Genomic DNA, 14,667 nt, shown 5'->3' on the forward strand with positions numbered 1-14,667 from the left:
AAAAAAAACTATTTGTAAAAAAAAAAAAAAAAAAGAAAGAAAAAAAAGAAAAAAGAAAAAAAAAAAAGAAGTTTCAAGTCCCAAAAAGAATGGCATGCTTCTCTAGGAACAATGAGTGACTGAGTAGAATAGAAGGTGTCCCCTTGAATCTCACAGACAGCCATCAGGCCATCATCTTCATCTACTCACTCAGTTCCCCTGACCAGACGTGTTTTCCTTACCAGTGACCTAGGGAACACTAGAATAGTGTGGGCATAGCGAAGGGGCAAGGGATGTGATGCTGGCCTGGATAGGGTGCTGTATACCAGACAGAGACACTACTAACCTAAAGTGTGCACTGATTCTATTGGCTGTGGTGCTTTATCAGGTAAGGCCCCAAAGTAACATGTGACCACAATGTGTGTTTGAGAACTATTCAGTCCTTACATTGTAGAGTCTTTCGGTCTGTAACAGAAAAGTTAATTCTCGTTCTTTCCACCAGTATGAGATCATCAGAGATTATTGGTTATGAAACTATTCTATCTTTTCTGGAAACTCATCAATATAGTTCTGTACTGTAAGCAGAACTGAAACCTACCAGTACATTCTGGTGCTGCTGCAAGTGCCTGTAAAATGCCTAAATATTTACATGGTGTTTGGCAAACAGTGACCACACTCCTCTCTTTTGCAAGTAATTCTCACTATCATCGTGTCATCCCTGACAAGGCAGCAGACTCCAGGACCCTGCCCTAGTAGATATGTCCACTCTGATTAGCTGGTAGAAATGCCAGTTCTTGCTCTGGACATCACCCCAGATTCCCTCATCACTGCTTTATCGCCGAGTGACTGCTTGATGCAGTTTAAGGATCAATGAAAATTAATTCGAGAGAATGAGATGGGGAAAGGGAACCATGCATTTAGAGAAAAGTGCATCTCCACATCCAAGTTGAGACGTTGTTCTGCTGTAACAGGGATACTGACGTGAATGGCCAACATTCAAAAGTTACATGAATCATCCAAACATACAAGTCCCGAAATGCACATGTCAGTGTTACAGAGGGAATGTTTGCATGCTCCCCAAACACAAATGTCATATGTTGAGCCAGAGTCCCCGCTGCAATGGTATTTGGAGGTGGGGTCTTTGGGAGGTTATTAGCTTGACAGTAGGTCCTGAGGGTGGATACATCATTCTGGGAGTGGTGACTTTATTAAGAAGAGAAAGAGAGATCTCCATCTCTGACTTTCCATGCGCACACACTGATTCATGTGAGCACACAGCAAGAAGGCAGCCTTCCACAAACTGGGAAAAGCATTGCCACCTGAAACTAAATGAGCCAGTACCTTGATCTTAGACTTCTAGCTTCCAGAGCAATGAAAAAAAATTCTGTTGTTTAAGCCACTCAGTCCATGGTATTTTGTTATGGCAGCCCAGGCAGACTAATATAGTCAGTCATTACATTAAAAAAAACAATTATAATAATTTCTAGAACTCACAGTTAAATCTAGTGTAAAATACTAGTGAATTAAAATAAATTATCTTATTATTATTTCTTCCTAGAAATAAAAAAGCCACTCTGAGTTAATCCTTAGTATACTTCCCAAGGTCCTCATAAAATCACATTTTGCAGTATTTTGTTTTAACACATTTTTCTCAGTTTATGAGGCAAAACATTGCCTTCATCATACAAATGCCTCTATATACCCCATTTCCTGTAATACCAGATGTCACCTGATTTTTCCCCCACCAGGGTCATATCTGGAAATGAAATTTACTGAACTTGTTTTATTCTGCATGACCAGGCTGTTCCCCTCTTTAACTTTCTCTAAGTTTCTTGGTTCAGTATTTTTCAATCTGTGTACAAGGTTCATGAGAGTGCTGTACATTTGAAACACCTAAAACGGCAAGTGTTTTAAAAAATGGATCTAAAAGAACACCATATTTCTAAAAGTACCATTTGTAAAAGGCACTTTAGAAATGTTTAAAGTGTACATGTAAACGTTAAGATTATATAATGAACTTGCAAACACGACAAAGGAGGTAAAGTCAAACTGTCATGAGCTGTGCAGAAGTGACACACAGTGAGGTGACCTCCATTGGTAGGAAAGTCAGTGAGTGAAGAAACCATTTCATCATCCCAAAGAACTGGATCACCTGGAGTCAACAGCAGCTCAGGCAGTTCCTCTAGAGACTCAGGAAACTCCTCAAAGAGTTGTCCACTCAAGGAGCATCCAAGATTTCCTACCTTCTTTCCCTCTTCCTGTTGCTCATTACGCTTCTTTCTTCCACCCCACCCATGGCCTGTGGCTCCTCCCTTCTCTTTCAGTGAATCTCTGCCAAGAGACTGATAGTGAATATCTTGTCTATCTTAGTTTGAGTTCTCCAAAAGCAAAATTCTGAGACAAGGTTATGGGGACAAAGGGTTTATTTGAGAGGTGGTCTCAGGAAGCACGTGTGAGGCATAAGGAAGTAGGTCAGGGAGGGGAAGACAGCCACAAGAGGGTACATGAATGAGCAGGTTACTGCTAAGGGGAACGGGGCTCCATTTCTCTAAGAAGTATAGAGTATATTCAAAATTGTCTCCCAGAGAGGTGAGGAAACAGGTCTTACCTCTTGAATTCTTTGGGGAGTCTCTAGTTGGGCATTAGCTTCTAGGTACTTCTGGTTCATCCAAGGAAAGAATGCCCTCACTCAGAGTGTCAGAAAGGGGCCCATCTCCTGAAACCATCCACTGCAATCTCAGGAGTATCCCAATGGGCTGTTGGTGGGACATGGTCTATTATAAGGCTTGGGTATAGAGATCTAAGCTCTCTAGACCTCAGAGATAGGAATGGGGTGGGAAGAGTTAAGAGAAAGAAAAGTGGACTGAATCCAGCTTTGGGACATCCAATATCACAATATCGTAGGATTATTTAGAATGGCAGAAAATTGGATGCAACGTGATTGCCCAAGAATAGAGGCAATAGTAAAATAGCTTGTGGTAGATCCACAGAGTGAACCACTCTGCAGCTCTTCATATTATAGAATTGTATCCAATAGCACAGGGGGACATTGAAAAAAGAACTGAAAAAAGTGAGCACATCTATTTTCATTTGGATGGGCTTGTGGATCCTTTGAGATGTGAAGAACAAACAGGTGCTAAGGTGAAATCATCCAGTTCTTTGATATTCACAGAAAATTAATAACTTGCATGAAAGGTCCAAATCTTAGTCTTAGTCTCCAAACATGTCTCTTTACATCACTTGGGAAAAAAGACAAGCTGTGCTCCAATGAGGTGAGTTTTGACTCAGCCCATTAGGAATGTAGGGGAAATGTCTGGCTGTTAGCAGTGTGGGGTCCTGACATCCCAGCCACACTACCCAAGCATTGGACTAAAAACAACCAGAGCCTAGAAGTTGAAGCATTTATAAATCTGGAGATAGACTGCCTCTACTGCCTCAACTTCTCCATGAAATAAAGTAACTGAGAAGTAGGGGCCAGCTGTCAGGCTGTGACTCTGCTCAGTTAGGACCCAAAAAGCCCTCATCACTTCTATAGGGAATGTTCTCTCAAAGACTTTTCGTTATCAGATTGAATTAAGAAGTATAAATAAAACACTCTCTGATTTATAGATGAACATTTTAATAGAATTCCAAGTCGATTTATACCTAGGACCGTAGCTACTTCTCAAGCCTGTGGCCTGGTCAGATTTTTTTTTAAAGGATGTCAAGAAATCCTGCTATGAAAAGCTTAGCAAGAGAGGGAGGCAAGATCAGAAAGGAATCTGAAGGATGGAGGTCAAGGATAGCAGGTCACAGACAACTGGAAACAAGAGCAGATTTGCCTTTGTTTACATTGCCAAGGGGGAAAAATTAACTTGATGGAAAAGGGTAATTAAGCATTTCTTTTTCCATCATAGTCCAGCCTGGCTTCATACCCAGCTGTTCTGTTAGACATTGTGATGATTCTTTGCGAGTCACGGAGTTAACAATGACCAGTGTGGCACTGATGTCACATGACACTACTTCCCCCACCATTAACCTTTATTTTATAAATAGTAAAACTCTCAGAATGAGGACAGTCCAACTCAGGTAGGCAGATAATGAGGGAAGCCTGAACATTTACAGAGAAGTGTTGTCAGAACAAAGAGATAATTTGGACACATCAGCAGATTAGCTTTGTAAGGTATTTAGAGACATTATCTGGTTCAGCACCCTCAGTTCCTACGTGCAGAAACCAAGATTATGTAAGGTGAATGGGTTTTCCTAGAGTTGTGAAGCATGTTGTTGTAAGGCTAGAATCACAACCCCAAGCCAGTGTCCGTCTGTCAAGATTGATCTTCTTACTTGCTTTTATTTTCAAAAACAACCTGCAGAAAAATACCACCTCCAATATAGGAATCAGCTGGTTTACACAGTTACTGTTTGGAATTTGCCATGTGGTCTCTAATAGAAACAAAGTTAGTGGTACACAATGGTAGTTTTCTCAGCCTTGCCTCAGAGACTGTTAGTACCTGGATTCCATAACTCTGAGAATGATTGGCCCCTTTTAATGGGGGTTAATGATTGCATAATGAAGATAAATGACCTATCGTACCTCATTCTGGCCTCCCAATGCTCAGGGCAATGGCCCATCCTATGGACCCAGTTACTTTTCAGGTAAATATAGATCAGCCTTGTATATCCAGCCGAACTGAGACCAAGTACAGTTGAGGTCATCACCATCTGAATACTCTGGAAATGTATTGCAGGATATATTTTCCCTGTATAGAGAAATAGTCACTGCAAAGCTTCAGTGAGACCATAATCGGCTGTGAAGACTCTAGTTTATTGTAGATAAACACACCGTTCAGATGGAGGAAAAACTACTTTATTCTAATTGCTTCACATAATAAACCAGGGATTCAAACAAGCAGGGCAGGATAAATGTTTCGCTTCCTATAATAATTGAAACAGTTTACAAAAATCAGAGGAAATCCAGGTAACTGTGTTTCCGTGCAACTTTTGCATCAAGGTAGGAGACTCGTGTATGAGTGTTTACACGCTACAAAGCAGATAGTTCAGGCGTAGGTGTTTGTAAATAACATTTATTTTGTTCAGACTCCTTGGAACTTTTACACCAACATGAACTCCTGCCGCAATTCTAAATAGTAGTCAGGGATTACCTATTTTACACATCTCCTGACCTGAAAATGTTTTCAAAGACTGTGAATCATCGTTCCATTTTGTACTTTATAGTCATTTCTAATTTTGATGCAAAATGTTGTTTACCAGCTGGTCTGCCCTCTTCACTTATTAAACACATCTGTGTATGTTTTTGGCTATTTCTTCAAGTCAAATCTACCTTAGGATTTCAAGAGACATCACTTATAAATTCATGGGGTGGGCATCAAGTTCTGTAGACAATTCTCAATTATAATCTTGAAAATCTTTTGTAAAGTAACAGTGTCACTGGCATCAAGGTGTACATTTTTAACCTTGCTGGGTTCATGGGTCCCTATGAGAGTATGATGAAAGCAATCTCCTTCTAGAGAAATGTATAACAATATATGTACACATTTTACATATCAATTCAAAAAGGTTTGTGGACCCCTAGAGTATATTCAAGGGTTAAGAACTTTTGTTGTTAAGGGGACATTCGCAGAAGAGATAGCATCTATTTTAATTTATAGTTTAGATATGTTTATTAAAAATTCAATAGTTTCATCATTTGCCGTCACATCTTCAATCTATACATGTACTATTCTGTATAGACATGTGTAATTGACTGTATTAAAAATGACCTACTTTTTAGAATTTCTGTTTTATGTTTTTTTATTTTAATCTATTTTAAACACGCTTTTAAACCTTCTCAACTTCCTAATTGAGGAGATTTTGTTTTAATTTATGAAAGTATATCTTTTTATTCTTGTTAGAAGATAATCTGTCTTCAGAACTTTGGTTTGAATATTCAACTTAATATTTGCACTTGAAAAAATTTTCTAATAGAACATTGACCTTAAAGATTTTGAAAGTCTGAATCTACATATAAATTTAATTCCAGTTCTCAGCTATTAAAATAACATTGACTGAATCTCAGAATTAGGTGATAACCCTTTTACATTTTTTGAACATTACCACATGATAATTTTTAGAATTAAATAAGATGAATCCAAGGTACTGCAAGAATTTAGTATTTATCACTACATTTTTTGAGGGTAGTTTATAGAACTTACACGGAAATAATCCACCCTTTTAGTGACCATATATACTAGACGTATTTTCTTTCTTTCTCATTATGAATAATATTTTTATACATATACAGTGCAACTTTCATCATCCTCTAGACACAAACACTCCACTGTCATTTCAACCCCCCAACTAAGTATAACATAATAGGATCTATGATTAAAACATTCAACATCCAATCTTGCCAAGGTTCATGTGACTAGGAATTCAAATAGCCCTTTGGAAAGAGAAACTGCAGTGGAAATAGTCTTTCCTGGCCACCTGGTCATGTGTGGATGCTGTCATGGTCCTACAGCTGTCATCCTGCTTTACTGTTGTATGTGGAGGTGCCACCATTTCAAATACAAACCAAAATTAACTTGTGAGTTTGGTGATGGGTCATGTTGATAGGAAATCCTTGCCATCACATAAAGACATGTATTTGTGTACACCCAGAATGCAGTTCGAGGATATATATATATATATATATATATAGTGTTTTATATATTTTATTTCTAAAATTAGGACACATTCTTAAATTAATAGTGTGTTAATCATAGTTCATTTGGTAGCATTTTTTTCTAACCCATATAATAGTGAAAATAACAATTGGTGGTGTCTCAGATTCAATGAAATACATTACCTATAGATCAGAGCACATAAGATCAGAAAGCACCTTAGCAATGTTAAAACAGTTCTCCAAGGAAATTGAAACTGAAAGGTCAATTAATTTGCTAGAGACACAGATTTTGGTGATAGTCCAGAGATTAATTTTTCAAATACTATCATCCATCATATGTGAATCATTAGACCATAAGCCGATAAACTCAATGTAAATCACTTTTTAAAAGACATTTGTTATATAATATTTAGTGCATGAAACACAATGTTTATGTAAATTATAAAGCATAATGAATTATTGTGGAATGTAAACAAATACATTTTAACTCCATGCAAAATCTTGGATAATCTTAAAACATTAATGTTGAGGGAAATGAGTGTTGCCCAAGACATCAAATGATGCCATTTTCTATAAACAAATAAAATTTCCAAAATTAAAATCAAGCCTGATTTATATAGTACCTTTTTAAAATCATTGTTCACTTTCGGTGGTAATGTGGAAGAAAGTATTCAAGGATTTTTTTTTTTTGTAATCCACATGTTAGAGCCAAAATTTAAAAAAAACATGTTTAATGGGAGCTGGTTTAAAACAATTTGACTTGAGTGAGAAAATTCTTTGGAAAGTGTGTCTATCCTCAGTTTTGCTTCCAGATTTGGACTTTGGAATTTATTGTCAGTCTCAGAAAGAAATAAGAAGCTGTGCAGATAATTAAACATTTGCCTTGGGGGAATTATTTGCAGTTAATTAAAATCATACACTTTGGGTGTATACTTGCTTCACTGGTTATTAAATTCAAATCAGATGTTAACTACCCAGGTTTCTCACTTGTCCATCAAATGTTGCTTGTGGCAGGTTCAAGAAACAAACTTTCTCATAATATTCTAAACCATATTGTTTAAAACTATCTCCTAGTGTGGGGAGGGAGAAAGGGAAAAGGAATAAGGAAACAAAGAGAAAATGATTTATTCCATCTGATTCAGCTCTGTTCGGAGTTGTAACTCAATGGAGCAATGTGAACTCAGTAGAGAGCCCATTTGTAAAACACGTGTCAGTCTGCCATCACGTTTTTTCCATGGCCATATGCATGGAAGATCAGCTCATGGCTTTTAGATATATTTAGATTATTACCACCCTTTTAGCTGCATGAAAAATATGCCCTAGATTGTAACCTCTAGGGGAGCAAAGTCAATTACAATTAACCGCCCCCCCAGCCTCAAGAAGTGTCTGGCATTGAGTTGGCTCTTAATAAATGTTTTTGGAATGAATGAAAGACCTATTTTCTATCTTCCCACTGACACAACCACATGCTCTTTCCAATGGCTTTCTAAAGAGCCTACAGAGAAGCCTCAAATATCCAACAAGGAGTCCTGCATAGTCTTGCAAGAGTCCATAGTCATTGAAATCTAGTGGGCCATGTTATTTCTTGTAAGTATATCATATAATAGAAGAAGATGAATTTACACTGACCTCATATTTAAATATGCTATAGAAGGGAGAAGATGAACTTGCATACAACAGAAGGTTTGCATTCTCCTTTGCTATTGTTCTACTGGTAGAGTTCCTCAGGAAGATGAACTTAATTACAACTGGATTTCAAAGGTCTACATTTAGCTTTTTTCAAGGACTCAAAGCTCTCATATATGAACAATTGCAGTAATGGAAGCATTAAGAACATTAAAACTGATGTTCCTTTAATCTCCTCTACTTTGCCTTCCTTTCATATCCTTTTGCACAATTCTCCAAAGACTTTCACTAATACACAAAGCCTGCTTACATTTTGTTCTTTGTTGCAAAAAGATGACCCAATCAAATTTCTACCCTCTTTGCTTTTGTAAACTCTGTACAAACATCTTACACAGTACTTTAAGGATGGCTTATTTATTGATGAAAACATGTAGGTCTTTTAATGATATTTTTTAAAAATAACAAATTCCATTCCCCAAAGATAGAGCTATCATGGCAGTGCTGGAAGCTGCTCTACTTCCTAGTTAAAAATGCTGAATAGGGGTGCCTGGGTGGTTCAATTGGTTAAGCATCTGACTCTTGGTTTTGGCTCAGGTCATAATCTTGTGGCTTTGTGTGTTAAGGCTCTGCATTGGGCTCTGTACTGGCCGTGTGGAGCTTGCTTGGGATTCTTTATCTCTCCTCTCTTTCTGCCCCTCCACCACATGTGCTCTCTGTCTCTCTCAAAATAAATAAATAAGCTTAAAAATATGCTGACTAGAGGTTTTGCTCGTTTGTTGTGTCAGATTCTGCAAAGGACAACAGTATTACAAAAGACAATGAAGTAACAGATCATTCTGTGTGTGACCAAGATCATCCTAATGGTAAGTTATGAGCTCCTTTTTCTTTTTTTTTCCTACTGAAAAATACTACTTTAAAAAAAATTTAGTTTCTCTCAGGCAATAATGGAATCTGGTTATATTTTATTAGCTATGAATATCAAGTGATTGGTACCTGCCAAGTTTGGAAGGGAAATTTGCTCTCCACAATCCCCATCACTTACTTTTGTACCAGGCTAGATTTATTTATTTTTGTTACTTGCCTATACTCTATAGGCACTAGGTTTGCAACTACAGAAATGAAGATATAACAACAATGATAATAAATGTGAGACATGTAGAGAATATATCTAGGAGACTGAATCTACATATCCTCAGAATACCAAGAAGAGAGACTAGAACAAATGGAAATGAAACAGTCTTTAGAAAAATAACAGAAAAAAAGGTTTTCTTAATGCAAACCAGTTCCTCCACCCAAAGCACAAGGATACACGTGTTTATAGGCCAAGTTACTAAAAACTCAAATAAGAACAGAAATCTGCAAAGCCTCATGGAATTTCTGAAGATAAGTGATTTAAAAAAAAAAAAAGCCTTTTAAAGCATTTGGAAAATCAAAATCAGGTTACAAACAAAGTCACCAAAATCAGGTTAGCATCTGCTTTCTTCTTCTGCAATTCTAAATACTAGATGAAATGGAGTAACATTTCCATTGCTCTAAAGGACACAGTTTCTATATTTAGTGAAGTCATTATTCATGCATGAAGTCAAGAGTAATATTTTCTCAGGAAAACATAGATTAAGAAAATACACCACTCCAGTATCCTTTCTGAATAAACTAACAGAAATCCTGTGCAAAAATAATAAATATAGAAAGAAAGGAAAAAGTCAAGCCTGAGAAAGGCTCATTTGGAAACGACTATATGATAAGAGACTCATTAAATGTATGAAAACGTTGAAATAATTGCTTCAAAATTAATATCAGAATATCTTAATTAAATTTTTGCTTTTATCTTTGGAAATTATAGTGTGTTGTTTCAAAATGCTAAAGTAAAAGGAAAGACTTCTGCTCTCAGGAATGAAAGTCTAAATAATTCAGACTGTTACTGTCACTGAAGATAATGAGACAACCTACACCAATAAAAATCCACAAAAAACTGGGGCGCCTGGGTGGCTTAGTCGGTTGAGCGTCCGACTTTCGCTTAGGTCATGATCTCGCGGTTCATGGGTTTGAGCCCCGCGTCGGGCTCTGTGCTGACTGCCGGCTCAGAGCCTGGAGCCTGTTTCAGTCTGTGACTCCCTCTCTCTCTGACCCTCCTCTGCTCACGCTGTCTCTCTCTCTCTCTCCTAGAAATAAATAAAACATTAAAAAAAAAATCCACAAAAAACAAACAAACAAAAATTATGGAGTCTGTTTAAGGGCAACAGAGAGCTAACAAGATAGTGAAGAATTGTCAGACTAGGTTCTGGGAAAAAATAAATATCCAGAGATGTGAGTTCAGAATTTGAAGCTGTTTTTATCTTGGGTCATTTGCTGATTCTACAAAAGGTATCTGAAGTCCCATCACTGACAAGAACAAGGGACCACAGCAACCCCCTAGTTTTTGTGTTGGAACCGAAAAGATATGTACCCCAGTAGAAAGAATAAACCCACAGTAGACCAGCTTTCTGAAAGACTGGTGACCAGCTTTGAATCATCTCAATCCTCAAATATAACTAAGACCAACCCAGAATGCTAGTCCTGGTAGTCACCTAAGAAAAACAAAGGTAAAACATTTATTAAATGGAGAAAAAAAAAATGTATTGTAGGTGTCAAACCATTTACCAAAACAATTTGTTAAACATAATGTCCAGCACACACATACAAAATAATAGTCCCCCCCCCGCCACCCAATGAAACAAGGTAACATTAAAAACAGTCAAGAGAAATTCGCCCTTTTGGGCTGAAAATATTAGAGTTATTATAAAATAAAGTGTAAAAAGTATATAAATAAAGTACAGATTGTATATAAATAAAGCACACAAAGTATAAATTAATTTTTATGATTGCTAGTATGGGGGATAAAGACAAGACTGAAAAATTTACCTGAGAACTGGAAATTCAAAACAAAAGAAAATAACATGAACAAAAACGAAAAGAAAATCTAGAAGTGAAAGATGCCATTACCGAAATGAAGAATGTAATGAATAGATTCATGGTTTAACCACATATTAGACACAAATAAAAGAGAATTTGTGAACTATAATTTAGGTCAAAAGAATATATCCAAAATAAAAACAGTAGAGAAAAAAAATTAATGGCAAATGCTGAAGGGAACAAATAGAGAGGAGAAAATGATAAAATCTCTCACAAATGTACTAGAAGGAACAAATGAAAAGAATTACAAGCAAGGTAAATAGTAATTATTTGATAAGCCTAAATAAATATCAATGATACCAATTCTTGATAAGAAGCAGGAAGATATGACCTATAAGAGAAGCAAAATCAGTTAATATAAATCAATTCAGATATGGCATAGATAGCATAATTAATATGAAAAGCCATGTTAAAAGGTATTATAATTGTATTCCACATCTTCTGAAAGCTAAAAGAAGGAGTTTACGTTAATTAGAGATATTAAAGACATAAAATGACCCAGATTGAATTTCTAGAGATGAAAATTACACTTGATGGGAATAATGGCAGATTAACCACTGCAGAAGAAAAGATTAGTGGATTTGAAGATGTAGCAATAGAAATTATCCAAATTGGAATACAGAGAATAAATGACTGAAAACTATGAAAAGGTCATCAGTGAACTACAAAGAACGTGAAAGGTGATTCTAATTCCAATATACATAAATTGAAATCTCTGAAGGCAAGCATTGGAAAGGGAGAGAAAAAAAACTTGAAGTAAAAATAGTTGAAAATTTTCAAAACTGATGAGAACTGTGAACCCGCATAGCCAAGTTCTACAACCCCAAATCACAAGAAACATAAAGAAAATACTGAGTACATGATGATCAACTTGCTCAACACCAGTGATAAACAGAAGAATTTCAAAACAATCAGAAGAAAAAGGCAAGTTTCATACAGAAAAATAAATATAAAGATGAAGCAGAAGTCTTGTTGGAAACTACGAACTAAAATTACAGGTTAAAACATGGCTGAATCTCACAAATGTAATGTTAAATTAAAAACATACAGAAGCCTACAGAGGGTACAATATCATTTATATCAAGTTCAAAAAGCAGGAAAAGATGACAATACTATTTAGAAGAGGCATGCTTGAGTGGGAAAATGATAAAGAACATCTAAGTAGTGATTACTCTGAGTTAGGGTGCTGATTAAATGTTGGTGATTAGGGAGGAGGTTCTGACTGGCCCATGAGGTGGGCTTCTGGCTGGATGGTTATTTAACTGAGCTGTCTAGATTGGTTGTGAACTTCTGTATGCTTGTTGCCTCTTTAGAGTATAGTTAAAAGAGGAAGGAAGGAAGGCAGAAAATAGGAAAGAGGGAGACAAAAGACGTATCAATGTCAGAGTTTATAAAGCAAAGATTATGGTGGGGAGGGTTGCACAAAATGCTGACTTCAGCCAAAAACTAAAAATCTTACTCTGCTATAGATTGTGACAATATAAGTTTGAAAAATTTGACGATAATCACGAATAGAATTAAATCACAACAGAATTAAGGGAAGATCATACTCTCTAAATTTCCCAGAAAGATCATACCAAACATAAGAATATATTCAATAATGTGAATAATAACAAAATAAATAGTGTAAGAGAAGCACAATATATCAAATAAAACAACAGAAATTCAGGAAACTAGTTATGACAGGGAATATAATTAGGTCCCTTTATTAAGTGTAAAAGCTGGTCGGGTTGAATTAATTTTAAAAATAGTAAAGGTTTAAAAATATAGAGTCAGAAAAGGTATATTTAGGACATGAACAGGAAAAGTAAACCTGAGAAACTACTTTAGAATCTATATAGTTAGAATTCTAGCAAAAAGTCTTGAGCAAGAAAGAGTTGGTCATTTTATATCAATAAAAATGTAAGTCCCAGATTTAATATAACAATGATGGATTTTTATGTGCCAGATGATATGATATGAATAAAATTTGCTATTTGGAAATTCAATGGGGAATTCACAGATACAATATTTTCAGTCAATGACAGAATAAATAGACTAAAAATCATAAGGAATCTTGAAAAATGTGATTAGCAGTGTAGTTCTACTGTAGGAATAGACAAGTTGATCAATGAAACAGAATAAAGAGTTTAGAAATAGACCCAAGTAGATCTGGGTTTTTAGTAAATATTCAGGCTGACATTTCAAACATAGGTAACTCCAGGGGCACCTGGTGGCTCCGTTGGTTAAGTGTCCGACTTTGGCTCAAGTCATGATCTTGCAATTTGTGAGTTCGACCCCCGCATCAGGCTTTGTGCTGACAGCTCAGAGCCTGGAGCCTCATTTGAAATCTGTGTCTCCCTCTCTCTCTGCTTCTCCCCTACTCATGCTCTGGCTCTCTCTCACACAAAAATAAAATAAACATTAAAAAAAGATAACTCCATAAATTACATTAAGACAACTAGTTGACCATTTAGAAAAATCACTTGAATCCCAACTTAACCCTTACACCAACTTAAATTACAGGAGGACCAAAGATAAAATGTGAAAATAAAACTAAAAATACTAGACTAAAAGACTAAAGGGAATTTTCTTTAGTTTTGAAATAAGAACTGCTTTTTGAACTGTAAATAAAACACATAAACACATGATTGTATACATATATGTATCTGCAATATGTGTATGCATAGGTGGATAAATGTCATAAAAGAAATGACTAGGGGCCCCTGGGTGGCTCAGTTGATTAAGCATCCGACTTCAGCTCAGGTCATGATCTCACTGTTCGTGGGTTCGAGCCTTGTGTCAGACTCTGTGCTGGCAGCTCAGAGCCTGCTTCGGGTTCTGTGTTTCCTTCTCTCTCTGCCCCGTCCCCACTCATGCTCTCTCTCTCTCTCTCTCTCTCTCTCTCAAAAATAAATAAACATTAAAAAAAAAGAAATGACTAAATTTGAATATACCCACTTTGACATGATAAAGATTGTAATCAAATTCTAAAGAAAAACTTCAAGGAAAAGTATACTTGGCCAAAAGAACAAAGAATCAATTTTCTTATTAAAGAAAAAAAAGAATTCATAATTCAGTAAGAAAAAAAATTAAGAGGAAAACAGGTAAAGGATTCAATTAGAATTTACAAAATAAGAAATATAGTCATAAATATGAAGCAATGACCTATCTCTTTCTTACTTAAGGAAATGCAAATAAAACATGATTTCAGTATCTTCTCCTTTTGAATGTCAGGTAAGTTTAAGTAGGATTGATGATACAGAGAATTGGTAGGAATAGGGTATCCAAACATGTTCACATACCATGGGTGGGAACTGAAAGTGTAACTTCCTTACCAACAATTTTGCCAAAATCCAATAAAAAGTAAAGTGTTCAAGCTTTTTCCAAGAACTATGTTTTAGGAATTTGTCTTATAGTAACATCCACCAAGATAGGGAGACATGTACCTACGAAACTATTCATTGCACACACTTATGCATACACAG

At 36.1% G+C, this 14,667-nt stretch overlaps 1 protein-coding gene across 1 annotated transcript in view; it reads left to right on the plus strand.

Annotated features, from left to right (window-relative positions):
• The window catches only part of LOC120245181 (ADP-ribose glycohydrolase MACROD2-like), a 174,683-nt gene that overhangs the window by 99,623 nt on the left and 60,393 nt on the right, over window positions 1–14,667 (plus strand). The window contains exon 9 of the mRNA XM_039252109.1: window positions 9,034–9,111. Within this exon, the coding sequence (XP_039108040.1) occupies window positions 9,034–9,111 (78 nt within the window). The remainder of the gene's footprint in view (window positions 1–9,033; window positions 9,112–14,667) is intronic.

Source organism: Hyaena hyaena, unplaced genomic scaffold (genome assembly GCF_003009895.1).
Source record: "Hyaena hyaena isolate Hyena2069 unplaced genomic scaffold, ASM300989v1 scaffold_411, whole genome shotgun sequence".
Classification (NCBI taxonomy): Eukaryota; Metazoa; Chordata; class Mammalia; order Carnivora; family Hyaenidae; genus Hyaena; species Hyaena hyaena.